This window comes from Pezoporus flaviventris, unplaced genomic scaffold, assembly GCF_033815535.1.
Source record: "Pezoporus flaviventris isolate CSIRO_AGI_PZ_B2104156 unplaced genomic scaffold, CSIRO_AGI_Pfla_v1 ptg000148l, whole genome shotgun sequence".
NCBI lineage: Eukaryota > Metazoa > Chordata > Aves > Psittaciformes > Psittacidae > Pezoporus > Pezoporus flaviventris.
Genome location: NW_026892696.1, coordinates 380486 through 407731, shown reverse-complemented (window position 1 = coordinate 407731; position 27246 = coordinate 380486). Strand labels below are relative to the sequence as shown.

At 46.6% G+C, this 27246-nt stretch overlaps 1 protein-coding gene across 7 annotated transcripts in view; it reads right to left on the bottom strand.

Annotated features, from left to right (window-relative positions):
• PAX7 (paired box 7) overlaps positions 1-27246 on the bottom strand; it is a 99334-nt gene that overhangs the window by 49968 nt on the left and 22120 nt on the right. For all 7 annotated transcript variants that reach the window (XM_061479420.1, XM_061479424.1, XM_061479422.1 and 4 more), the window contains exon 6: positions 1000-1199. In XM_061479420.1, the coding sequence (XP_061335404.1) occupies positions 1000-1199 (200 nt within the window). The remainder of the gene's footprint in view (positions 1-999; positions 1200-27246) is intronic.

Genomic DNA, 27246 nt, shown 5'->3' with positions numbered 1-27246 from the left:
CAACAACTTTTAGTGGCTTTGGAGTGAGCACATCAAGCTCATTACCTTCAGAAGCACAGAAGGAAAACCAGCCTGCTTTGTTTTGGAGGAGCTGGTTAGTGATCGACTGTTGTCCTGTCACAAACCTCTTTCTCTCCTCTCCCAGTGCCCACCATTCAACCCTCTGCTGCCTGCACAGAGAACCTGTGCTTAGTCTGAAACCCAGCCACTCTGGCCACACGGAGGACGGACTGCTGGGGTCTCCATTTCACTTCTTTAACCCAGCACAATCCCCAGTCCCTCCCCCTTTCCTTCCCTTTCCCCAAGGGACTCTATTATACCCCGCGATCTGTTCACAGTACTTATCCCTCTGCGTGTTTGCACACACTGCTGACCCAGCCTTTATCGGGAAGACATAAGGGTCTCTGTGTGGAGTTCCCACAAGGGCTATTAATCGTGTAGATGTCAGAGTCCCCCGGCTCCAAACCCTCCCTTCCAGCTCCTCCCCTCTTCTTCCCTCTCTCCCCCCACCCTTTTTGTGCTCTCTGGAGATCAAGGAGGGGGGAAAAGAAGTTTGATGAAAATTCACACACACAACTTGCAAACTTTGCAAAATCTGAGCTGCTCCCCTGGGCAAGGCTAGAAAATGGTGTGATTTCTCTTAAAACACCAAACATTCACACGCACTGCTTCCTCCTAGGCAAATGGAGAGATTTGCTCCAACAGCAAACAGAGAGTTCAACGCCTTGCCAAGCAAGGGAAAGTTTGGCTCGTGGTCCCAACCTGGATGGAAACCCTCCAGCTGGTACCTCTGCAACAGGCCAAATCCAAATGGCATTACCTGCAAGTCCATGTGAACGTGGGAATGTGCAGAACTGGATTTAAGTCTCAGATCCTTGTGGACGTGGCTCTAGAGAAGTGTGTCCACGTTATCACCTTTCAACACCCTCAGCACTACCATCTCCTTCCCCGAGGTACACAAGAAGCTGTGCCACCAGGCAGACTTGCTCTAGGCCTTACCTGAACTCGGGCCTCGGTGAGCTTGGTTCTCTGAGCTAGCTCCTCCCGTGTGTAGATGTCTGGGTAATGGGTTCTCTCAAAGGCCTTCTCCAGCTCCTCCAGCTGCTCAGCGGTGAAAGTGGTTCGGCTGCGGCGTTGCTTGCGCTTCAAAGGCAGGTCTGGTTCGGATTCAACATCAGAGCCTTCATCCAGCCTGTTACCTGGGGTGGGAAAGAAGCAGGAGATGAGGTTTGCATGCGTAAAAGCCACGTGGAGAAAGGCTGTTGGAAGAGCTAAGCAGCCCAGCAATCTCAGTTCTACTGTGGTGGGGTCCATCAAAGCAAATACTCTGCTCTGTGCAACACATCTACAAGCTTTAGGCTATTTCTCTAGGCTCCTACTATTATGTTTCCCCTACATTGTAAAAAGACAACCTATGAAAATCAGAACTGAATAGCTATGGCTAGGATGAGTAAGCCCAGTTTTGCTCTATTTTTGCTTGTTTCTGGAGATAAAGGCACCCCATTGGTATTCATCAAGTCTACAGTCAGACCCAGTGGATTTGAGAGGGGCCACACTGAGACCAGTGTTAGCTGGGACTCCAGTGTTTGCCAGGGGCCTCTCATGGAGCAAAGCTTGGGTTTCAAAGATGTGAGGCTCTTGGCTCCCTGCAGTGCAGATGTTGATCTATGGAGGATCTCAGCCAGGCCAAAACTTTATGTCTGCCTTCAGGACAGTGAAAAATGTGCCACCGGTTCATGGCAGAGAAGGAAGAATGTGATACATGAAGCTTTTCAGCTAGGTGAGACATGTGGCCTCGGTCGCCTTTTCCTTCTCTCATGAAAATAGGAGACTCATTAAATGCTCACTTACTTCTTTTCCCTACCAGGCTTGACTGTGTCTTTCAGAGCCAGACCAAGAGCCAGAATGTAGTTAAACATTGCACTCACAGAGAAGTCAGTTTTCCTTCGGGGTAAACCTTTGCTAATTCAGGATTAAAGCCAGGTTTGTAAGTTCTTCTTGATGAACAACTTTCCTAAAGTTACTAATAGGGTTTTCAGCCCTCTCTTTTGTCTTTCTCTATACTATCATCATCCAAAAATCTGCCTTTCTCTCTTCAGAGCTGGGAACAGCAGCTGTGACTTCCCCAACAGCTGCTCCGGAGTGGCAGCAGTTTGAGGAGGCTGAGCCAAATATCCCATCGGAGCTCACTTGTTTATCCTGAGATCCCCACAAAATGCCATCGCCTTCAGCTCACTGCAGCACAAAAATGCTTTTATGGCTTGGGGCTTCATGGGGAGGATGCAGTGGCAGGATTCTGATAACTACAGTAGAGCTAGAGGCAGAAAAACTGCTGCAGAGTTGCTTGTTTTGGGGGAAACACATCATCTTAAGAGGTTTTCCCTTCTACCTCTGGTTTAACAATACACAGGGTCTTTACACATGTTCATCTTTTCAGATGAAGAACCTTTTCTCTCTCATTGAAGTCAGTGAGAAAGTCACTGCTGACTTCAAAGAAGCATCCCCTGTCCCATGGTTTAAAGACAGGTTTACTCTATGTAGCAGAAATTTGTTCCTACACCAGCTTCTGGGTCACATCCATTTTCAGGGAAGGTCCAGAGTCCCAAGTGGTGTAAAAGGAACATCTGCACTTGAAAACATCAGCCCTTCACATCTGGGTCCCAGATGATTCAGGGCAAGTACAAGCACATCTGGACCTTCGAGTCCCATGCTGTGCAAAAGCACATCTGGAAAACTATAGCATACAGTAAATTTCTTTAAGTTAATCACTTCAGTCACTATTAGCGGTTTAATTACTATTTTGTCTGGAAATATTTGATATGAAAAGAAGTAAGGAGAGCAGTGGGTTCAGGTCACGATGGGAAAAGGCTGGTATGAGGAAGGGGAAGGAAAATGCACTAAGTTAAATGTAATTTAACTATAGCTGAGCATGTTTCTTTACGGATAACACACATTTCATGTAGTTAGTATGCATGCTTAGCAGCAACTTTCAGCCTGTGAGCTCCTCAGCACAGGAACTGTCCTTTATGGCATTTTCACACCTCATGCAACAAAGCCCCAAACTGCTTGGCAAGTCCCATTGTGACAGCGATGTCAAAATGACCAAGATCTCACCCCTTCTGGCCACCTGATAGCAATGATGTACCATCTACCTGCAGCTCATCTGCTCCTTTGGTCCAACTGCTCACACAGCAAGCCTGGGATCCACCACCTCCCCAAGTGAAGAAAAGTCTAGATAAGGATCTATAATATGTTTTATCTCCCCCACTTCACTTCTTTGCTGCAAAGGTCTGGAAGGGAAAACAGCCAAACTTTCTTCAGTAGCTTTATGCTCCTAAGTAAAGATCCCTGATTTGGCCACAAAGTTCTGGGAGAGGACAACTGATCGTCATAAGCAATAACCCATCCTACTCACAGCAGCACTGGTAACTGTGCTGGCTACAGGGTTAAAAGGGTAGAGAGCCAAAGCTTGCAATGAAAACTTCTCTATCCAGACAGCTCCCAACTGGCATTATCTCCATTTCACAACCGTGGCAGGGATGGAGGAAGTCACCCACCTACGGTCACCCTGTGAGTCAGGAGCAAAGCTGGGAAAAGCAGCCACAGCTCCTCGTGCCAAGTCCAAGGCTCCAAGAACCCGACTACAAAGGTGAAACCAAGAGAGCAAGCAAAATCCCAGGGTATGTGTGGACCCAGCTGGTCTCAGTACAGTGCAGCTGCTGCTGTCAGACACAGATTCATTAAATAGAGAAAGTCTTTCAGCTGAGACACGCTGAAGTATGAGCCTATTATCTAACACATCCCCTACTATCAGGGGACAGTCTCTCTTACCTACCTATGATGCAACTCGAGGATCTAACAGGTCTTTTCCATTCCTAAACAGCTGAAATCTGCTGGACAAACCATTGCCATCATCGCCACGGAGTTTCTGTGCAACTGGAAGGTTCACAAAGCTGCAGCAGTAACTCAAGGAGACTCCTGCAGTAGGCAAATCCAAGGGGATTCATCCACCAGTTTTTGCCACACATCCCTCTGTGAAAAACTGCCCTCAGCATGAGCAGGGGGTGAATCCCAGTTTGGAGCCTCCAACACAACAGGGCTATTTGCCATAGAAATAACCATTAGCATGAGCTGGTAGTGTTTTACACTGACTCAGCACGGACAGCAATGAACACCCTGTAAATAGGAAGGTGAAGAAATAGCTAGCAGCAGCTTCTTGTGTGGCTTACCAACCCCTCATTGTGATGAAGGATGGGAAACAGCTCCCCTAGGATATGATACTGGCTAAAGACTGACAGAAAAGAACAGAATGGAGAGCTGAATGAAAGGGAAAATCTCACGGCAGGGCAAGAAGAGGGAAAGGAAAAACTAAGCGCAAAGTGTGTGCATTAGAGGCCATGTGCACTGATCTCACTACATTTTGTTTCTTTTAGAGCAATTCCATCTTTATTATTCAGTGTTAACTGCTCTGTAGCTCAGAAAGCAGCCCCCAAAGTGCTCAGATCTCTTTGCAATACTCTTAAAAACAGAGATGAAAGCTTCATTATGGGAATGAAAGCAAAGCTGCCAGTGTGAAAATCCATAAGCTCTTCCCTCTGTTCGGGGGGGGGGGGGGCTATTCAAATGTACAGACACCTTCCTGGAGCAGAGATACAGCGCAGCTTGTGCAAGGGGTAAGAGACAACGGTGTGAAGAGACTTGCTGAAGGTTTGCATGGATCAGTGTCAAGTCTCACATCTTCAGTGAGGATGAGCCGGGGAAAACTGAATAAAGCAAAATGTTTCTTTTCTCCGCCTGGAAACGAGCGCAGGCAGAGCACATGTGCAGGATGGCACAGGAGAGGTGACAACTATGAGCCCAGGCTTGTCCTGGGACCCATTCTAGCATGAGGAAATGTGTAAATTATGGCCCACAAACTCACATTCCTGGATAATGCTCCCCGTTCAGATGGGGGTACAATTAGTAAGAGCTGGGCAGCGCTCTCTGGAGGGGTTTGAAAGAAATATAAGTAGACTGGAGCTTGAGGAAAGGACAAGAAAAACTCTCCCTAATTATGGCCTGGACGTGTTGTGCCTCTCCTCATTCCCTTCCCTCCTCTATCTCCCTTCCTCCCCCTCTGCCTTTCTCCTCTCCACCTCCATTCAGTGCTTCTGGGCGCCTCTTAGCCCTGGAGTTAAATTAATCAACAGGATTAGGTGGAATCGGCCACAAGACGACCCTCCAGGCTCAGACTGAGCCCTTGATGCTCTACAAGGACCTGCTGCCTTGTCTTGAAGCACCTTGGTGCCGTCTGGAAGGATTGGCAGACAGGACCAGACATGAAAACGCATTCATTAAAGTGGGGCTCGGATTTTGTCAGAGGCTAAAGGGGAGCTGCACGTTCTCTCCTTCAGTATTTCTCATCTCATTTCCTCTCTCTCTCTCTCTTGCTTCCAGCTGCACCATCCTAAAAATTAAATGTGTGTTGGAGGGGAGAGATGAAGAGGGGGAAGGGAACAGTTTTGAGAATGGCTTCAACAGAAGTGTACCTTTTGTACTGCAACTGGCTCTAGCAAACTTACCCATATACTGCTGGAGCAACAGAAACCAGATCTGGAGGTGACTGGTTGGGGAGTTAATACAGCCCCAGGGGAACTTGGATTTAATGGCATGAGAGAAGTTAGACTCACTCTGAAGGTACCAGCAAGATCTGAGCCACAGCACAGCCCCACACCAGGTCCTTCCGGCTTCACAACACTCTCCCTCCACCAAAGCTGTCCTGCTTGGTGGCCCCAACATGCACATGTGTGCATGTTTTGCCAGTCCCATGTGTACATGAACTTCAAGTAGACAAAATAACTTCAGGTTACTTTATGCTGAAGGATAATTAAAGACCCCGAAAAGGGCAGGATTCACCTGCCATGGGACTCTTCTGCTGCCTGACACTGCCTTAATAAATGGAGCCACATAGCAGGAGGCAGGGGAAAGTATCTCCTGATTGTGGGTGCCTTATAAGATAATAAGATCTATTAGAGGTGAGATCCTTGCCACTGGCCTCAGCTATAGCACATGTGTGGAGCAGGAAGGGTGGGACTGCACACCTCACACTTCCTACTCCCCTTGGAAGCATGTGAGATGAACGAGGATCACTAAGACACAGCCATTTACGCACAGCTCATGCCTCCTGTGCTGGACCTGCCAGTCAGCAGCTTCAGAAGCAAAAGCTGAAACTCTCCCTCACTTCTTAGTATGTGCTTTTCCCTCTGGCAGAGAGCAAACAAAACCCATCAAAATGCAAACAAGACTATGTGAGAAGGGCGACTCGGTGGCAGCGTTGCAGGCACAGAATTGCATTGCCTTGATTTTGCTTCCCACCAGGAAAACCAGAGCACCCTTTTCCCTCTCTTTTTGGAACAGGATGAAGCCCTGAGTTCACAATGAGAGAAAGGTGCAGGGGTGTGTGCAGAATAACCCCTGCTCGCCACCAAACCTATTCAACAGCAGGTAGGACTGCAAAGGGGACCAAGTGTTTCAGATTCATCTTGTGTCCCCTTCCCCCCGCCATCCAAGCACATTCCCAGCCACAAGAAAACCAATAATCGACCCAGCACATAGCATAAAGCTTGCATTTCCCCCCCCCTCCCCTTTCCAACCTGTAAACTCCCCATTCTCCAGCATTTGCTCGTGCCTGCGCAGCTGTATTACAGTTTAACATAGTTTAGAGGGCCGTGGTGTGGAGCAGCAGCAGAAAACCAATCCCATAATAGTTGATATGCGTTTTAATCAAGTAATTCGGGCCAAGCAGAATGATAGTGCCTGTTGGTGGGGTGCCCTTGAATACCAAACAGACCAGGGAGCAGGCCTAGGAAAATGAAAAAGTCATTTATAGCTCAGCTGGGGACTGCAGTGTTCAGCAAAGCATTAGTGTGAGGCCTTCCAAGAGAAAGGTTTGGGGGGGTTCTATTGTATTTGGGTTTATTCAGGCACTGAACTGGCCAGCTGTAACCAAAGGACTGGCTGAGGTAATGTCCACTATGGGCTGTACAACCTGAGAATAATACTCACAGTGGATCTGATGCTCTTGAGAAGGGAGGAAGTGACAGTGTGTGTCTGTCTGTCTGGGGTGGATACAGAAAGGGAGGGGGGGTCAAAGAGAGAAGTGTTTCACAGCTGGATAATTCCCTCATGGCAAGATATTTCCCAAATGAGCAAGATCATATGTGGAAGGAGAAGCTGCAGGAGGAGGAGGAGAAAGTCAGAAGTTTTAAGGGATGAAAAGGGAGCGAATGCAAAAGGTATGCAAGCATGTGTGATGGGACATGGCCGGCTGACAAGATGACCACAGTTAGAACAACTCAACCTGTTCTAGCTTGGAATGACGAAGCCAGTGATTTCTCCATGTCTGAATCCCAAAGGTTGACCCAGGAGGAGGCCCAACTTCACATGCTGGGCTTGCAGACTCAAAGGTGGTGCAACGTTAGGTTTTAGCTGCTTCTGGTTGTCCTACTTCTCTGAGTGCTCACCCAAACCCTTCCCTCGCAGCTCTGCCAGAATTTGCTTCATAACTCATGGACTGGGTTGAGGCTTTTAAGAATACTCTTATACAGGAGTATCTCACCTGGCACTTGGCCATGAAATGCATATATATGCCTCTAAACAAAAGAGTATCGATTCCTCTTTGGTTTGAGTGCCAGTTTGGATGCACAGAGCTCCAAAATTCTCCTCCATTTTTCACTATAGAGATCCCTACATCTTCTTGGACTAGTACTTTACCCTTTTGGGCTCAGTTTTCACCAGGCCCATAGGCATAACCACAAGTGGAGCACTGCAAGATTCTGGAAAGAAAAAGCTAGAGAGACCCTGTTTTCCTTGGAACAGTCATCCATCAGCAGAAGCCTCTTGCCAATATGAGGACTTGTACTGAGTGAAGACATATCCAACAGCACACTCTGCATTCCTCCATCAACTGCAGCCATTCCAGGTAACTATTCAGGCTGGGAACATACCTCTGCCTTGAAGCTGAAAAGCTAAACGAGATGAAGGCTTTTCCAAACCCACAAAGAAGGAGGAACTGCATCCCTAACCAGATGCTCTTTCAAAATCCATGCATATAGACCAAGGAAACTCCTTTGCTGACACACAGCAGTGAAGGTCTGGTAAAAGCCAAGAAGCTGGACTCATTTATCTTGGTGGAAGGATCTGGCCCCAGAGGCTCCCTCTACTCTGCATGTGAAAGTAGTAAGAGACATCAGGGCCCCAGCAAATCCTAACGCAAATCAGAGTCTGGCAGTGTAGGTACCAGCTGCAGTGCCCCCACGCAAAGACACATGGTCACAAAAACACAACATATTCTGTTCCTTGCGAGGAGTGAACAAAACCAAATCATCCAGAACATTTGGAGGAAGATGGGGAGGGAGGGAGAGCAAAAGAGAGCCTATGTCTCCAACAGCCTTTGTTAATTCCCAGCACTGGCCTGAACATAAACAGATGGAATATCCATCAACTCCAGTCCTCTTTTCTTTTCTTTCAACTTTTTTCTAGTTCTCGCCTCCCTGCCCCCTCCACCCCTCACACTCTTTCTTCTGGCTTTTGTTTGGCCTTTTAAAGAACCCCGAGGTAATGAGGCCTGCCCCAACTCCCCAGCACATCTGTGAAGTCCATAAAAGGCCCCTTTTTCACTTCAATATTCATAGCCGCGTGCTTGTGGCAGGCGCAGGATCCAGCAGAGGCCTGCACGAGAGGGACCGCAGGGGCTTGCTGGCTCCTCTACTTGAATGGAAACGATGGCGTTAGAGAGGCATCAATAGTGCTCCCAAAACTGGGAAGCAAAGGGAGACCAGCTGGGATACACAGGGGGATAAAGATGCAGGGAGAAGGACTGTTTACTTTCCCTTTTTTGCTTTCTGCCCTTTTCAGCTTCACCTTTCCAGTTCCCTTAAAGAGATTTCTCATAGACATAAGAAAGTTGACAGAGCAACACAAACTCGTCCCACTCAAGGGTATGAGCTGTGCAGGAGAACTGGGCATAAGTACATATAGTAGAGTATATATGTAAGTATAATACCCAGGATGCTGGAAGCCTGCTGGCATTAAAGGTGGGGAATCTCATCCTTTGGTAACGTCCTTGATTGAAAAGTTAAAGAAGCAGGTAAAGCCATGACAGATTTCCTGGCCTGCAATGTACAAAGCCAGGCATTTACCCAGGTAAGAAGGAGGAGAGGAGGCTGGTGACTGACCAAAGGGAAAAACTAAATGTACATCTTTAGCTCTGTGTTTTGTTTCAGCACTGTTCCTGGCAGAGGTCCTTAGCAGTGATAAGGTACAGCCCAAACCCAGCAAGCAGCCTCTGAGCTCAAGTCCCTGACCCTCACCCACTGAGCTCATGCCATTCATTGACCAGGTTGAAGCACCAGCAAGGAGGTGCAAGGAAACCCTGGTGATGCCCAGCTTGCTGTAATCCCACTCTGTGCTTCAGCCATGCCCATTTTCCCCCAGCACAAGAGTACATAACATGTATGGCTGCTATAGTAAGGAGGTGAACCTCCAGGAGCCCGTTACGCCAGTTTGCCTCCTCATTCTGAGCACAATACAATATCTAACTGCTCCCCATGTGCATTACAACCACCCTCTGAGGGTGCCTGGAGGTACCAGTACCGTAATAGAAAAGACATTGTACTATTCACACACCTTTGTGCAAATAACACTCAAATCCACAAGAAAGATGCTCGGAACTTTCTCTGGCCAGATTACAGGCACCTCTGGGCAGTTTTATCCTTATACTTCAGTTTCCATCCTGAGAAACATGTAGGCTTCCATCCCAGACCCAATCCTCCATCCCTAATCTATTCCAGTACTTCTTACTAATTTTCCCAAAGCTGACTAAACAGAAGCACCATAGCTGTGTCTCAGATGCTGGTGATACCTAAGCAAAAGTTACCTTTCTCCAGATCCAGGCTGGATTCCACTTGGTGCACCGTGTTCCTTGGCACGTCATGCGTGCACAGACATGTCACCTCAGATGTCTAGCATCCTAGCAAGGCACACAAATCCAGGTTTCACAGTTTCCCATTGTGACAACCTCTGCTCCCCCTGGCTTTGTCCCAGCACAGCTCTACTCATGTACTTGAAGTACTGCCACCCCTTCTGTTCCAGTTCTGGGCCCCATGTGCTCTGCCAGCACATCTCAATCTTGGCCGATAGCTGCCTTGCTATTCTTACCCTGGGGTCCCTGCACAGCTCTATCACTGCTCCTCCATCCCAATTTGCAACACCCTCTTTTATTTTCATCCTAAACCCCTATATAGCTCTGCCAATGGCCCTTAATCTTGTCCTGTAGTTCCTCTGCTGTTCCAGCCCAGGGCCTCCCTGGCTGGATACATCAAGTTAAAGACCTTTCAATATAAGACTCTTTCAGGAAAGATAAACAAATTTAACCTCATAAACCTTTCCCAATCCTGCAAAACCAGCCCGTGAGAATGAGGCACCAGAGACCACTTAACCACACATGAGAAACACATTCCTCCTGCTGTTTGCAAGCCCTGCTTCATTTATCTGAATGTCAAACCGACTGCCTGAAGCCGAGAGGTGTGTAAGAGTGGGCACGAGCAGCCACTTTGCCTCCTTCACTTTGTCCTCTACTATGTGTGTGAAAAGAGGGATGCAGCAAAAGACATTAAGGCAGCTATCCCTGGAGAACATCTGATTCTTTTCCCCTCTTCTGCTTCCTTCCTTTTCCTGTTTATGCTTTTTTACTTATGTGTATACACACACACTACGTATGTGTATATACACAATCCCCTTGTTTCACTGCTACTTCCATTTTTTTCCTGCTCTACTGCCCTTCTGCCAGCTCCTCCAACTTTCTCTTCCTATTTGCACCCCTCTCCTATGTACTTTTTCCCCTAACACACTCACAGCTTTACATTCATTTCAGCCCACAGAGAAAACACCAAAGGTACATGACTGTAAACAGCCCTAGGGGAAAGGACCCACAAGCAGGCCAACAGCAACTCCGGCTGCAGCTGAAAATGCGTTGAGAAGCTGGACTGTGACATTCGCCTGCAACTGAACCCCTCTGCTTGTCTCTGCTGCTCTCTGCTAACCAAGCCGGGAGAAGAAAGAGAAGAAAGAAAAGTATAGGGAGGAGAGAATGCAAGTGACAGAAAGAAGGATTGAAAGAAGGAGTGAAAAGAAAGAAAGATATCCCTGCGCCGCTTGGTCCTTTATCAGCCCTGTCATCTGGTGCAGGGCCCTGTTCGCATTGTCTCACCTTGGACAAAACAAAAAGGCGTTTTTGTGCAGATTCCTTTAGAGCTGCCAGAGCCCGCACCTTAGGGGGTCGCTCAAGGCTGAATGTGCAGCTGACAGCCCTCCGCAGCCCGATGTGATATCAATAAACTCCGACACGTCAACTCTTCAGCACAGCTCATGTGGAAGGTACGGCTTGAATATTAAAACCTCCAGCGGCCAGGGAATAAGCTGGGGCAGGAGAGGGGGGAGGAGGTGGCTCAGAGCAAGATGAGGTCGACGGGCGAGGGGGCTGCGCTAGCACAAGTGAGGGGCAAAGCAGCCAAAACAAGAGCCACCATTACGGATCTGCTACCTGCTGTCTCAGTAACTGTTCAGTGCCCTTTTGCTTTTATTCTTGACCACCGGCAAGGACAAGAAGCATACGGGTTTATGTGACAGCTTCTGCTACAGGGCCTGGGGTACCTGCTCGGTACTCCATTCTGCCTCCTGCTTGATGGACATAGTGTATGGGCAAGTGAGCAAACAGACACCTCTTCACACACTGCTGTTCGTTGTATGATAGTGCTCAAAGGTGTCCATCAGTGACAGAGCCTCGGCTGTGCTGCCAGCAAAACTTCCAGGCCAGGGGGACAAGCCAGGCACCAGAAGTGCCTCCTTTACTGACGGGACACTGAAGCCCAGTAGCAATTTCTCTGCCACTTCAGACACTCTAACAAGGTGCTTTCCCAGAAGAGTAAGCGCAGCACCATGACAAGCACTGGTCATCTTCCATGCCTGTTAGCATTGGCTACAACTTGTTTTCCTCTGCTGACACCTTCCACCACTGGGTTCCAGAGTGAACATGCCCAGCTGAAATAGAAGAGGCAGCTCACTCCACAAGAGCTGAGCTGTATTAAGCTCAGATCCAAGCTCAGGCTCTGTGAAGGCTACATGCTGCCCACAGCCTCCATTTCCACTCAGATCACAACTCTGTAGTATTTTTCTGGTAAAGATTAGAACCTATTTTGTTCAAATGAAATACTTGGAGTCTCAGATGCCAGTTCTTCTGAAGGGGCAGGGTGGAACAATGCCACCACCAGAACAGAAGTGCTGAATATGTCCTTCACCCTGATGAAGGCAGGACACAAGTGTCCTGTGAGGCCACAATCAGGACAGAAGTAAGCCTCAAAGTCTCCAGCCCTGTAAAGGAGTTTTTCAGGAGGTGGACAGCTATAGATTCATTGTCGTCTGTGGGATTATGTGCCAAGTGTTTCTCAGGACACATGACTTCATGCTTTAGGTATTTTACAGTGTAACAAGGGATCTTTCAGGAGGTTGTGATGATCTCTTTCCCTCTTGGATTGTGATCCTATGAGGCAACTGTGCCTGGACAGACACACAGTAGAAGCTGAAACGTTTCACAACTACTTCTTGCTCAGGAATTCAAGATGAGGAGCAAAGTCAACATTTCCCACCATCGTTCAACCAGCTCTGCTTCACAGATGGACAGACTGAATACATGGAAATAATGTTTTAGCTTGTCAGTCACAGCCAGGAACAGGTACTTCTGCCACTCGATCTACAGTGGTTAGAATGGTGCAGATCTTGAGTTTTCCAGTTTGAACCTCAGATCCCCCAGATGCAGGGAGGTGAGAGCATTTCAGGATAATCCTAAATAATTTCTGTTTGACTGGACTGTTATACTGGGGCTTTTTTAATAGAGAATCAAAAGATTTTAATCTAAGGGAGTAGAAACATTTCACTGACCTGAAAAGAAATTGGTTTGTTTTCATATTATTTCATTAGATTTTCTTCCTCCATTAGGAAGCAGCTTCATTTCAACATGAAATTGTGATTTGCGAAGACACTGAAAACCCCTTGTATTTTCTGGCTCTCTTTCAAAGGTGCTGGGATCCTTGCTGAGGCCTCTCTCTTGCTCTAGTTCAGTTTTGACACCCTTTGCCAGTTGCAGAAACCAAGAGAATGAGGAGTTGGTACTGTGGTGCTTGCTTATGGACATGATGTCTCTAACATCAAGCTGTGGCTTCCCAATGACTACTGCAGTGCAAAAGGGAGAGGATTTGTGTGCCTGGCGCTGGAACCTGCAGACACATGCAAGCTTCTGTGGCATGAGCTCATTTCTGGCAGGCAGGCCAGCAAGGCGGCAAGCACTTGAAATCTATCCCATGAGCCACACATAGAACTGACATTGGCAAGTAACAAAACCAGGTTCTGAGAAAAATCAGCAAGTAAAATAGGTATCAATGACTCTCATTCAAATAACAAAGGGCAGCAACCCAAAGAAAACAACCTGAAAACCAAGCAGTGAAGTATTACAAGAAGAAAATTCTCACCCTCAGCTTGAACAGACAGAACAAGTGCACAAAGTGTCACAGGAAAAATATTTTTCCAGCTACTGATGAGCCCACATGAGAATCCCTCACCCTTCAAGGGGCCCGGTAATATGGAAGTTAGTTCCACACCACATCCAGTTTTGAAAGCTGAGCACTGACCATGCAAAAGCCTAACCCCTTTCATCCACCCCTTCTTCCCCACCAAATTTTACAGACCAGAGAAAATTAGCTGGAATGTTTAATGAACCTTTTGATATTCATACTTCTTCAGCTGGTAAATAATTTCATTCTGCACGCTGAGGACATTCAGGGTGCAAGCATGGAGATTTTCCTCTTGGGAGAGGAGAAGCTGGTTTAGCTAAATTAAGAAATTACCTCCCCCTGAAATCTAAAGCACTTCAAAAACGCAGTTGTCTGAATTGCCCAAATTCTCTGTGTTTCAGAGTGTGAAACAGTTTTAACTGTTATTTGTATTTCTGTAGTTCCTATAGACCATAACTAGGATTAGATGGGGGGTTTGCACTGTACCAAAGCAAACATGGGCAAATGATAGCAGGAGGAACTAGATGATGCAAATTCGCTTTTACTGGTCTGAGTCAATACTGGAAATCAAATGTGGATGTCTGGACTGCCAGGTGGCTGCTGGGTCACTGCTTGATTCCTTTTAAGATTATAATGCCAAAAGTAAATCATGACTTGGTCTGACTCCTTGCACTTTATCCGATGTACTGCATAACTCCTGTGTCAAGTCCCAAACTCCAGGCTAGGTGAAAAAGTACCTTTTGCAAGACACCACACTGCTGAGTATCACCTGCAGCTCTAACACATTATTCAGGTAATTGATTAGCCTGCCCTTCTTACTCCAACACTTTCCTCCATGCCTAAAGATTCCCATTTCATGCTTCAAAAATCCCAGAGAGAACAAGCTCTTGTGTTGTACGAATCTGCTGGACAATGTTGAAGCTGTCAGCTGCAGTACAAAGCAGACCCCTCTACTAACCAGCAAGCAAAGCATTCAGATGCCACCTAGCAAATCCAACAGGTCAGCAAAAGCTTGAAATGGAAGGTGCCCTTTCCAGACTAGAGTGTTTATTTGTTCTAATGGATGTTTCTTAATAGCACGACAAGCCAACATCAGAACAACCTGCTCCACAACACAAAATAAGCCCTGCATTGGGACACCCAGCAGAGTAAGCAGCAGACCCAGACTCGAAACCTCAGCAAAACCCAAGCCGAAGAGCTGTACGTGCTCCTTGGATATTAATTTCAACCCTGGGTGTGCTGTGGCCTCGGTGGGGAGAAACCCCACCGGGATATTCAAGGATGGGGCTCCAGTTGGCTCAGCAGGAGCTGAGCCCCTTTCTGGGAATGGCAGGGCTGCCCCAGGTCACGTAGCCACCATTCCACTCCCCACTGTGAGGGGCCCCAGCACTGGATATTTGCAACCGGCTTTAGCGTCACAGTGGGAGCTGGAGAGGACTTACCAGCCCTTTGTGCTGGATACGCTTTTCGGTCCAATGCTGCCAGCGCTATCACTATTAGAAATGCCACCAGAATACAGGCTAGATTTTCCACTCCCTTCTCATCCATTATCTTATCTGTCTGTATTGTCCCCTGTTTGGTATTGGGCTCGGGGACAGCTGACACACACACACACAACTCAAGAAGTTCCAGTAAGCCTTGAACCTTGTCGCGCAGGCCACGACTGGGTCTTTTAAAGGCTGCTTTGCACACTGTGTCTCTGCAATCTGGGGGAGATGCTGATAGTTCTGGGAAAAACTGCATGCCCTGCACCTACTTAGCATTAGGTGGAGGCACCCATCTCAAACCAGAGGAGATCAAGTGCTCCCTTTGTACCCCTTGCCTTGATTATTAAAGATTTTCCCTCATGCCGCTGCCTCCATGGAGCTTTGTCACAGTAGGTGCTGTACAGAGCCCTGAAAACATGCGTAGTACCTGGTCCACCAGCAAATGCCAGCAAAATCCAGTGTTACACATTTCAACAGCTGGGACAAAAACATTCACACTTAGTTTTAGTTAAGTTCATAACAACCATCCATATGGGTCTTAAAAACCCCATAGGATAGGCACAGATGTTTCCTGACAATCTAACGTTTGTATGATTTTATATTCTTGCAGAATTTCACTTGGATCAATTTCATTCCCAGAGGGCAGAAGAGTTTCTCTTCCAAAAACCCTGAAATTTCCATCAAAAACATTTACAAACTTCTATCAGGTGCATCATTTTAGATATTAAAATAATTACATGGGATTTCTCAAACAAAATAAATTAGGCACTGAAATAATTCTATTTAGATTTAAAGCACTTTTTAGCCCATAGCAATGGTACATTAAAATAATTCCTTATAACGTGTCACCAATTTTCACCAAATGCCACTTACTCGCTTTAAATTTTAATCCATTCTAAACACTGGGACTCCCAAGTTTTTGTTGATGGCACTCCAGATATTTCCCAAACCTGCACAATGTCACCCTCTGCTGACGCATTCAAAGAGAAGTTTTTATAACAAGAGAGATAAACAGTCAATTTAATCCAGTCTCCTGCCCCTGACAGCTTCCCATGCTGAATCCTTCCCAGCGGAGCCATTGGCTGCTCTGTAATTCTCTCCTGCACCATTACTTCTGTTGAGTGCAGAGTAATCTTCCCTGTGCCATTAATTCATGGCTGACTTGTGCAAAAACATGGGTTCCTTTTTTCACTACAAATAGTAATTCAACACATAGGATCAAACTGGGTCAGTACCCAAAAGTTCTGCTGCTATTTAAGACAACCTGAGCCTGAAAACCTGCGCTGGAAAAAGTCTCCCAAGAATACAAAGTCAATATTTGAAAGACACTGACATAAATAAAGAGATGGGGACACCCCACAAACAGTTCATTACTTGCCAGCAAAACTCTGCTATGAAACCTGAAAGTCTGAGAGGAATTAGAGGCTATCTAAGTAAGGTCATGAAGAGCCATTCTTTATTAGAAAAGCTTTCATATTCATGAAACAAGGCCTTAGTCTCCCTACTGATCTTCATCCCTGGCTACTCACTGCGTGAAGATGCTCACTAAATTGTTTTGTCTTTAAAAAGCACTGGTTTAGCACTAGTCTCTAAGCCCTGTTTCATAAGCAAATTATGAGATGTATCATGGTTTAATGCAGGACAGAATGGAAATTGTATTCAAATGCTTTCATTTGGTACTCAGTGAGTCCAAACAGACCGGGAAATTTAAATATAGCAATACATATGTCTTACTAGCAAAGGCACACACCTAAAGATGGTAAAAAGCATGATAAAGGTTAATAAACTATATACAAAGAATACATGAACCTTCTCATGTGATTACATATTCTGTGTGTGGTACCTAAAAGTCTGGTAACACAAAGAACAGAAAAAGGACTGGGGTAAGTAACAAAAGGGATAAATAAAAATAGCACATTTATTCTTGTGCATTCTATGACTTTTAAGTGCCACTGACAGTGGCATTTATAGCACTCATCATGTGTCATAGCATTGACCCAGTGGGCTCTGCTGATGCCTGGCAACAAGCGGGATTTATCCTAGTAAATGTTCAGGAGTTAGAAAGCCTTGCTCCAAGGTAGCTGTCACTTATCAGGTGTGAGTGTAGGCAGAAAGAGAGACACAGGGGACTGCATGCCTGGTGGGCTGACAAACGATGGGAAAGTTTCCTTCTTAACCTAAAATTCGTCACTAGATGGGGAAGAGAAAAAGTGGGAATGACTAAAGGCAAGAAATGTACTTTCAGAAATGTGCTAGGACCTTGAAATGAAACAGGAGGGGAAAAAACAGGGGAAAGGAGAGGCAAGAGAAGTCTGAAAGTCCTTGGGGATGAGAACATCTGTCAGCACAGGCCAGCAGTGACATTGTGAAATAACTGATCGGGATTGTCTGCAAGGGTGACTACAAGTAGTGACATTGATCCACATGTCCATCTGGATGAAAACCTGTTTGTGGGCAGACCCTTCCCCAAGTGAAAAGTGCCTCCTATGGTTCCTTCTGCCCATCAGTCAGAGATGAAGAAGTTAAGAGAGCTCAGTAAGAAGGGGCTGGTTTTTCTTACCCTTCAGTTTCCTCTGAAACAAACCCAACAACAACTCAGCTGCACTTCCACTATTTTTGTTGGATGGACTGCCCCAGCCTCTCCCTCCCCATGGATCTGCTGCTGTAGAGTCATGTAAGTTTGTTGTGCACCTGCCAAATTCTGAGATGGGACCAGGAGCCAGGTCGTGTGGTGGCAGTTTTTCCTGGACAAGAAAGCCTACAAGGACAAGCAGGAATGTGGTGGTACCTGAATGCTGGCACTGGAAAACAGACCAATAGCTGCCCTGCCCCACTATGGTGGGTGAGGGAGCGGGAGTGAAAGGGATGGAGAAGGATGGAAGGGCACATGAATATCAGCTCTCAGCGAGGCATGCCCTCAGAGAGCATTAAAAAGCAAACCCAGTCCCTGTGATGTGCTTTGGGGATAGAACTAGAGGCTGAATCCAATGTAGTATTTACTGTGCACTGCTTTTATTGCAAAGCACAAACGTTGGGCTGCAGTACTGCCTGGGGCTGTATAGGTATGTGAGCACAGCAGCACGTGAAGGGAAGGAAAGGACAGAAAGGGCTAAACCAATGCACCAACAAACCCAGGCACCTCAGGGAGCACTGCTTGGAGGCAGGCAGCTATTTCAGCACAGGCTGCAAAGAAGACCTCTGACCTTGGCAAGGTAGCAGCAGGCCGCCGGGTCCCCACAGGCTGCTGGCGTAGCACCTCACCGCATCGCATCTCATCTCATCTGCTTTGCTGTCCTCACCACTGCACCACAGCGCTGTGTGTGAGCTGACCACAATGACTCACACCACCACAGCCACCCTGACTTGTTAATCAGAGCTAACCCTAACACACGAAGCAACACACGAAGCAACACACGAAGCAACACACGAACCAACACACGAACCAACACACGAACCAACACACGCCATGGCTACGCACGGACTGCCCCTGGCGCGCAGCTCCTCACCTGAGGCGTCAGTAGCTCTGCTCCCATTGGCTCCCTTCCCGGGCGGCCCGCCTCCTGGTGGTATCCCAGCCAATCAGGACCCAGCAGGCACCTGGGCGTGGTGGAAGGTGCCAGAAGGAGGAGTACCAGAGGTGCCCCGTAGCCATTTTGGCAGCGGCTGTTGCTGCGGGCACTTGTGGCCGCCGTGGCCTGGAGAGGGGTTGAGGTGGTAGGAAAAAGTCCCTTTCCCCTCAGCGGAAAGAAGGCAGGGCTCTGCTGTAGCTTCCCTCCAGCCCAAAAGCAGAAAGGGGATGGGAGCACCTAAGGCATCCGTTTGCTGTGAGGGAGCAGAGCACGCAGCCCCCTCAGCGCACCACACCTGGAGGGTGATGGTGAAGGGGCCCTGGCAGATTGGTTAAACTCACATTATATCATCGTATATGCGCTGTTTCACTGAGGGAGAGTTTGTGTTCTGTGCATAAACCTCTGGCTGCTGTGCGTATTGCAGTGGGATGAGGGGTTGCAGGCAGCCAGGAGCTGATGGCAGCTTGATGGGGGGCACTCCAGGTAAAACCAAGAAGAGTTTTGGGGGTTAAAGTCTGAGATTTGGGAAATGGTTCACAAGGGGTGAAAGAAGAGAGGAAAGAAGGGTGAAAGGCTGGGGGTGCAGCAGCAAGGACAGGCGGTTCTCATCGGGGTAGATTACACAGCTCCTTATGCAGGAAGAGCGGGATTCTGATGGGTCCCTGAAGAGAGATGCTCGCGTGAGGAGAAGGTGGATTTTAGAAGGATAACTTTGAATAACCAAGAAGGCAAGGAGGGAGAAAACAGCAAATAAAACCCAGATTTAGTAGGTCACCTCCTGCACACGTCAGTCAGCACAAGGCTGTGCTTGCCAGGAGGAATTTTTCATTCTCAAGTCGATAGTTCAGTTTAAGTCCTGATGCTTTCCCCAGTGTCCAAATGCCACAAGAGAGGGAAATCCGACTTCACCAACTGCTAAGTCTTAAAATCTTCTTTCTTCCCTCCCCATCCCTATTTCTTTTGATTCAGACAAAACTCCCTCTGAAGTCGAGGGGACCAGATACGAGGGCATTTACTCAAAGCTCAATTCAGATGTCACTGGGGGTAAATCTCCATCATGCCAGCTGGCGCTTGCTTGAGTGAGCAGTCATTACTCTAAGCCGACTGCCCAGTAAAACCTGAACCTGGCCCGCAGGAGATGCAGTGGTAAAGGGGCAAGCCTGATACTGAGGGAAATAGACTTCTGTTTAATTAAAGAACTGTTTAGCATCTGTGTTTGGGAGCGTGGATCGCAGCTGAATCCCCAGGGAAAGGCAGTTTGCAGATAGTGCAGAAATAAGGCCAGGCAAGCAGCTTTCTCCATAAATTATGCCAATGAAGACAACTCAGTTCATGTCTCAGCATCCTGATCTGCTCCGTTGAGTTGTCTGCAATCGTAATTTATGGAGGCTAAGTGCCTAATAGGGAACGGGTTTAAAAATCACTGTGGAAATGAGCGGTCCACTGGTTTAGAATGGTTAAAAATATGTCTCACAGGCTGCTAGGAACTGAGTGAGATGTCCTTGATCTTTTTTTTTTCTCCCACTCTGCAGGCAGGACCTCGTGGTTATTCCTTCCAGCTTAAACAGTATAGGACACATTAAAACAGAACAAAACAAAAAAGCCCAGACTGAAAACCTCGATGGTAGGAGGGGGGGAAAAGTTAGCAAGAACTCAATGAAGGCAACAGCCGTTTCTTCCCGCCTCAGGTCTGATTCAATCAGGTCTTTCAAAAGAAACTCCTGTCACCACAAACTGCCTTTTCATGCCAGATTCCTCCGGCTCCCCCTCTCTGCCCCATCCCAGCGACTTCAAACAGCACCGATCAATCTCCAGGCGACACCCTGCTCCCCCCTCTCCCAGCTGCCTCCAGCCACCGCCGTTCCCAAGCAAAAGGCAGCTTCACCCAGGAAGGTGGTGGAAAAAATGTGGACAAATTTCTGATTTGCAACACTCTGGGAATGGGTTTATTGCCATTGTTTGAGTGCAAATGTATAAATAAAGCAAAACGAAGATTCCAGGGTGAGTCCGATGAAAAGCAGAAAACAAGAAATTTTATGGCCATAAGTGGCGTGGGCTAATGGTGATTTTTGAGGCACTGGACCATGGTAGTTACTTAGCTAAATGATTGCTGTGAAACCGGGCAAGAGGCTTATTTCTTAATTACTGTTACATATTATGTCAAGCTGACACTTCAAGGCGTGCTCGGGCACTGATAAAGTTAGCCAACAAAAAAAAAAACAGCCAACCCAACCAAAGCACCCTTACTGTTCTGAGAGGCTGTGTTTAAAGCGTGCTAGTGGGGGTCATGGCTGGCGCTGGGAAAAGGCAAGGCTGGCCCCCAAAAAGGGGTGTAGTGGGTTCATGCTCTCCTTACCTCTAGATCCGTAGGGCAGGAGGGAATAAATCCTTGGGAGCCTTCCAGCTGGCTGAGCAAGAAAGCTATAGGGGACTGGAAGGAGCTGAGAGGATCAGTAGCACTAGGACAGTGGAAGGGGAGAGTCCCTGCTGTCTGACTGTTTGGAAGGAGCAAGAGCTGGATTTTCCTCTTAGCCTCACCAAGCCAGACCACTGTTTTCAGAGCCGAAGGTTATAGCTGGGAGTAGAATTCAGCTCCGACAAGGGATGTACATGGGTAGATGATGGAGTACAGCAAACCCACATATCATCTGTCTCAGCACAGCTCCTCTGATTTCTAGTGGCTACAGAGCTGACCTGGCTTATGTGCAAAGCTGTTCAAAGTCCTGCCAGGACACCAACCCCTCCTTCCTCTGCAGGTCCAGGGATCTGAATTGCATTTCCCTGGGGCCGCCTCTCAGCTGCTGTGCCCTGAGAGCAGTTGCTGGCAACCACTTCTCTATTGATCACTTTGCCCGGACATAACGTGGGTAAGGTAGGGCATGAGCAATCAACCTGCTAATTCCCTACTCCCGGATCTATCTATCTAGCTATCATCAATTATATGTATGCTTTGATCATGTATAGTCTATACATAAAAATCTCACTTGGAGGTATCTCAGATATACAGTTCCTTATATATCACATAGGCTCAGAGTCCCACAAGTTGTAGTTTTGTTACTTTACATAATACATGTGTGTAGATTTGCCAGGATACTACCATCCTCTCCATTGCTCTCTACCCAGAGCTGTACAAATCCTAACCCAAAGCATGGTATCTGCACTAAAATCTTACAACCTGAGCACGTAGGTTTGTTGGTGTATTTTCTTCCCAATCTAAACCAGTGCACTCCAGTAGAAGAGAGACAAATTTTCAGGCAACGCCTCAAAAGAATTGGCTCACCACTGGCAGGAGCTGGATATAAAAACCCATTGGAGATACTGAGCAAGGAGAGATGGACAGAGCAGCATCACACTGTCCTACATGATAACTAGTTTTAATTTGATTTCATTGGCCAAATCAACACCTCTATCTCCATATGACCGTTCAATGTGTGGCATGCAAAATCCACATACTAGAGTTACAGCCCGGTCAGTTTTACCCTATGTAAGCTGATTATACCCTACATTAAAAGAATAACTCCCTGTGCAGGAATGCTAATGGCAAAAGATATTCACAGCTTATTTAATAACCCAAACTGCATCATTGCAACAAGTAAGCTCATCCCCAGGTGCTTAACTTAGATTCTATGAGCAGAAAACTCTTCTCCCTGAGAAAAGAATGGAAAATGAAAAGTCCTTAATGAGACTCCTCCTCAGAGTGAGGGATTTCATTCCCAGAATCAGTTTCTGTCTTCAAAACTCCTCTGAACAAATGTCATTATTTGTAAATCATGGGGTTTGCTTCACAGCTCGCTGGCCATGCTCCTGAAAAGGCACTGGATGCCCATTGATGGGGGAGAACAAATACGGGCACTTTATCAAAACTTTGGGAAAAGGAAAGAAGAAAAAAACAAATACAGAAAGTCAAGCTTGTTTTTTTTCTGCTTTTCCTTTCAGCTCTTTGGAATAATTTGCCTTCAAGAAGCCTGGATTTGCTCCAGTGTTTTTGAGGTAGGAAACATGCAGAGCTTTAATTCTTTATTGACTCCATCAGGTTCAGGTTACATGTCAGGGGATGAAATTATAAACAAATGGACGGCATTTCCATTTCTGAAGTGTTTCCAGTCCCTTCACCCTCTTGCCCCTCTGAAAGGGACATCACAGGCAGTGCCGCCTGGGTAAAGGGAGCCAGGTGGCTTCTCTGATACACAAGACATCCTTTCTACTGCCCTCTTCCTAGCAGTGAGCTGCTCTCTGCCTCAGGTCCCTGGCTCAGCTCCAGACTGAAATCCTATGTGCACCGAGCAGGTCAGGCTCAGGTGAGCCCTGAGGAAATCCAACTTACGTCCTGAACCCAGAGGTCTGAGCAATTATCATTCTGTAGTCCCGGTAATGTGGAGAATAAGCTGTAAGTTCCCTGTTTTCATGGGCAGCTCTGCCTTAATCAGGATCAAAGAGAAGGTGTCAAAGAAATGGGATAGGCGTATGCCCATCAATTTTTACTGCAGGTCCCTTGTGCCACTGCATTTTCTGGGGGAACATGGACTCAGATCAGTTTGACCAACAGCACCGGAAGTGTTTTCTGCCTCTGTTGAAGCACCATCACTTGCTCTGTTGTCATATTTGTGACTGGGAAGTGAGGAAATGGAAATTGTAAAGTCATATAACTCTAATCGAGGCTTACAGTTCCCAGAGAGAGGAGGGACAAAGTGACACCGGCGCCAATGATGTCACTTTTTGTTCTAATGCGTTTCAAGTAGACAATCCTGCCCAACCCTCCAAGCCCCCCGCAAAGATCAGAGGCTTGAATGGCAAGAACATGCAAGCAACTAGAGGGAATGCTGGAATCAAAGCCAGCCAAGCCCCCTACAAATCACTGACAGCCTGTGTTTTCCCTTGATACCACTGCTTGTTGTCATTAGACAGGAATGAACCGCTTCTCACCGTGACACATAACCTTGATCATGAAACACTAACACAACTTCACAAAGAATATCAACACACTCCTTGCACATCACCAAGTTGCACATCACCTTGTGAGTTGTAGAAAGGGCTCATTTGCAGATCCCAACTGCTATGGAGCTAGTGCAACAAGCAAGAAGAGGAGAGTCTGACTGCAGTAGGGCAGCTTCCCATGAGGAAGACTCTTCAACACCCAAAATGGCAACAGCCTAATCTTCTAAGCAGACCTAAGGGATCAATAATTATTAAGGATGATCTCCTTGAAGCCTTGACATGTCATCTTCATTATTTCTAAGTCCCAAGCTGGTTCACGTTGACCTACTGAATTATCAACAGCAGCTCTTGCAGCACTTAAAGGCTTCTTAGACATCCTCCAGCTTCAGGAAACATTTAGCTAAACCAGAGCAGCGGTGTTCTCTGTTATTATCTCAAGAATGAGACAGCTTGGTCATGTTGGTTCCCCATTGTGCTAGACATTGAATGAATGTGCAGTAAGAGACTACCCCTGGTCAGATGAGACAGAGGTGGGAACAGAAAGAGAGCCATGAAGAGGTGAAGCAGCTCAGTCAAAGGCAAAGCAACCCAGTGGCAGAACCAGATTTTAAGTCTTCAGAGCCGTGGTTCAGTTCCATCGTCTTTCAACAAAACCAACAGCATATGCAAAGCCCAGGTCACGTATCTGCACATGAACTAACGTGGTGTGGTGAAATACAAATCAGATTTGTTCTTAAATCAGTATCTAGAATTAACAAATGAAGGTCCTTATTTGGTACAAGCTAAAGTAGGTCCATCAAATTCACTGGTTTACACTGGTTTATGGTAGAATCTCTCCCTTAAACCCTGTGTGTGAGCACAACTCTGCTACAGTGAGTATATAGAGAGATCCATGTTCTGAGGAACGCTTACTGCTGAGTGAACCATCCCTTCTTTAGCTATTCACTTTTATAGGAGGTGGTAGTGGAAGTATCTTCTTAATCATGTCAGTATTTCATACCATGAGGGTACACACATGTATAAGATTAAATATAGACATAAGTAATTGCAGATTTGGGACATGAGACAATAAGGACTGAATTTTCAGGGGCTAAGCCTAGGCCTCCAGAACTGCATGCCTTAAATTGGGAGATGCGGTTATGAGTGATCACATTTTCATATGCCCCAGAGCTGTGAAATACATACAAACCTATTTTTCATGCACCAACCTAAGTTCTGAGCAATGAAACCCAGACCGAAAAATGTATTGGGGGGGGGGGGGGGGGGGAAGGAGAAAGGAGCTGATCCGTTCTCTAGTCTGAGCAAGGGATCTCCCATCCAAATGAGGAATCTCCTATGAATTACCCTGTTTTCTTTGCACATCAGAACATCTTTCTAGATCAGTCCTAGTGAGATTTCAGATGCGTTGGAATGGATGATTCTTACCAACACAGTTGGACAGAGGGGGAATCATTTGCCACATAATCAAAATGCTACACCTGGAAGTGTATTAAAAAACGGGAGATTCAGCGCTTGTGGATCCCAGACCCCAGACACCAAAATCCCTTCCTCAAATCCAAACCTCTATGAAGTGAAGCCATTTGAGAACTGGACCCATGAGTGGGCTGAGCCTCAGCATGGAGATGATTTGTGAAGATGGACGAGGGAGTTCCACAAGACACAGTTCTGTTCCTTCTTTAACTCTGAATTCCCATCAGGTGACATATCTGTCCAACCTGCACTTTAATTTCCTTACCTATTAAAACACAACCACATTGCCCTTCTTCTGGTGTATGGTGACCCAAATTCCAGTAATGATGCACCGGTGGGTATATAATTCATGTGTTCCCGGATAGATTTTCCAGCTGGTCACATTTCACTGTGACCTTTTAAAGCATGATTCTTGCTTCTTCAAAATACAAAATGCCTGCTGTTGAGTGGAATAAACCAGCAAACATCTCTTTAGTGCTTGCTTGGAAATGAAAATAAAAGCAGCCACAACATTCAGAAGAGAGACAAGTGCTCACACGAGCCTTTAAATATATATATTTTTGGTTAACTGTGATGTTGCCTGTAGCTCTTTATGGCACTTTTAAAGCATCAAAGCTCCGATTTGTTATATTGAACCTGGAAAGCTTCAAAAAGTTTGTGTAAATTAAATTATTTTCTTAAAAAAAAAAAAAAAAAGAGAAGATACCAAAAGCTGTGAAGTGGGATTTTGCAGATGGGAATGTGCTTTGATTTCAATGGTTCATGCAAATAATACTCTTTCCTCCTCCTCCTTCCCCCTGCACCCCCAGCAGAGTTTTCAGGGCTGCAGACAGAAGGTGGGGAAAAACAAATATGACATAAATTGTCTTGGTAAACAAGTAAATAGTGTTACTTAACTCTTCCCCCTAGGACTCCTTGCTGGAACTGGGAATTAGTTTATGGCAGGGCTCTGTCAAAAGGCCCCCCTCCCTGGAAACAGAGGTGACACCTCCAAAGCCATTGTCTCTTTAGTTAATTAATTAAGGTAATATTGAGGAGAGCTTTGCTTCTAAGTTCAAGGAACCCAGCTGGGGGCAGCAGCCTCTTGTTTGATGCCATGAATATGAAGGAATGAGCTCCAGGCCCTGCATTAAAATCCAAAATCATTTAAAACACACTGGGGAGGAGAGGATGGGGGAAAGGACCTGCTGGGGGGTGCAGTTTAGGGAGCTTTACAACAGGGTCAGCCTTCTTCAAACAGCTACAGGGGGTCACTTTGCATTTTACACCACTGCCAGAGAAGTGGTGACCAGTTCCTTGGTTCATGGCTCTTGTCTTTCAGGCAGAAGATGGGAGGAGGCTGCTGAAGTTTTGCAGGGCTGATTTCTTTCCCCGCACAGCCTCCTTCAGCTGGGGAATGCTTCTTACCGGTGCCCAGCCCAATCCCTATAAATGTCGTATTGGTCAATTTTGCTTACACGGGGAATCCTCTCACAGACATGGGATGGGATGACTCATTTGGATAAAGTCGCCCACAAACGTAAGCCTTTGCAGGCCTAAGCTGGAAATGTGTTTTATTTCCAAGGTGCATCTACTTGTTTGCTCTGTGAGCTGATTTGCCTCTTAAGAAAAAGGAAAAAGAAAAAGCCAAATCTCCAGGTCCATATTTAATCTTTGGGTAAAACTCCTGCAGATACCAGGGGCATTCTCCTGCATAAACCCACTAAGTTTTGAAGAAAAAAGGCTCTGGATGGGGCTCTGCTTAGTAATTTTTACACTAGGTTCCAGTCTTGGATTTGCCACTGATAAACCTGGGCAAGCTGCTTCACTTCGGTTATCCCTGGCTCTTTCCTGCGCTGCGAGCTGGCTCTGGCTACACATCCCTACACCACTGAACACCCACTGCAAACCTCAGTACTGACCCATAAAGCAAATAACAGTCATCCATGATGCCCTGCCTTGGTCCCTACCCTCATGCCACAGATTCCCTGCACATAAACACAGATCTATTCCTTTTGCTTTTCCTCTCAAATGGGAACTAACAATCCAGCAGGTGCGGGATTTAATGCTTGGCAATTGTACAATCTTTGTGGATTTGAACCTCTCTTTTTCCCCTCATATGCTGTGTATTAACGTCTGATGCTGTGTTAAGTCTAATTTCGTTTGGTATCTTCTCAGGGGAGAGGTTGGCTCTCATCTGGA